Raw genomic sequence first — 628 nt, 5'->3', positions numbered from 1 at the left:
GCAACCCGCTTCCCAGCCTCATACCGGGCTCTGCCGCACCAGCTCCGCACTGGCACCGCGTCCCCCGCCGTGGGAGCCACCTCCACATCCCCATCACAAAAATACTCCGTGCTTTATTCCCAGCTCCCGGAGGGAGCCGCGCAGCGCCCCGGGGCACGCGGGACGCCCCGAGCGTGGCGCTCCCGGGACCCCGCGGCTCTAGAAGCGCTTGTCCTGCGGCAGGGAGCTCACGAGCAGCTCCTTGTTGCCGAAGTCCCAGCAGGCCGTCATGTGGAAGGCCATGTTGGCCAGCACCACCAGGTACTCGAGCAGCGCGAACACCGTGTATACTGGTGGGGAGAGCGGCGTGAGCGGTGCCACCAAGGGGTGGGCGCGGGGGCCGCCACCGGGGGACCCCCCCCTCACCTCCGGGGCCGCAGTACCAGTTGTGGTGGAAGTAGACGCAGACGGCGAAGGCGAAGGTGATGAAGGTGAAGAAGAAGAGCAGCTGCTTCCACTTGTAGGACTTGCGCTCCTGCAAGAGAGACCGAGGCCCCCCGCTCGCCGAGACCCCCGTGTGGGGGGCGGCCACGGGGGCTGCAGCACCCCCTGCACACAGGGACAGGCAGCAGGGGCTGCATGGGGGCTG

The 628-nt window shown here is 68.9% G+C and overlaps 1 protein-coding gene across 1 annotated transcript in view; it reads right to left on the bottom strand.

Moving 5' to 3' along the window:
• Positions 1-142: 142 nt before the first annotated feature.
• Positions 143-628, bottom strand: part of LOC112954213 (post-GPI attachment to proteins factor 2-like) — a 4,142-nt gene continuing 3,656 nt past the window's right edge. Inside the window, exons 2-3 of the mRNA XM_026047358.1 lie at positions 406-514; positions 143-329 (exon numbers count right to left, since the gene is read on the bottom strand). Coding sequence (XP_025903143.1) covers positions 199-329; positions 406-514 — 240 coding nt within the window. The 3' untranslated portion in view covers positions 143-198. The remainder of the gene's footprint in view (positions 330-405; positions 515-628) is intronic.

The sequence above is a fragment of the Nothoprocta perdicaria genome, unplaced genomic scaffold (genome assembly GCF_003342845.1).
Source record: "Nothoprocta perdicaria isolate Ctin4 unplaced genomic scaffold, notPer1 scaffold_1093, whole genome shotgun sequence".
Classification (NCBI taxonomy): domain Eukaryota; kingdom Metazoa; phylum Chordata; class Aves; order Tinamiformes; family Tinamidae; genus Nothoprocta; species Nothoprocta perdicaria.
Note: the sequence above shows the minus strand (reverse complement) of the source record. Positions and strands in the feature narration are given on the sequence as shown.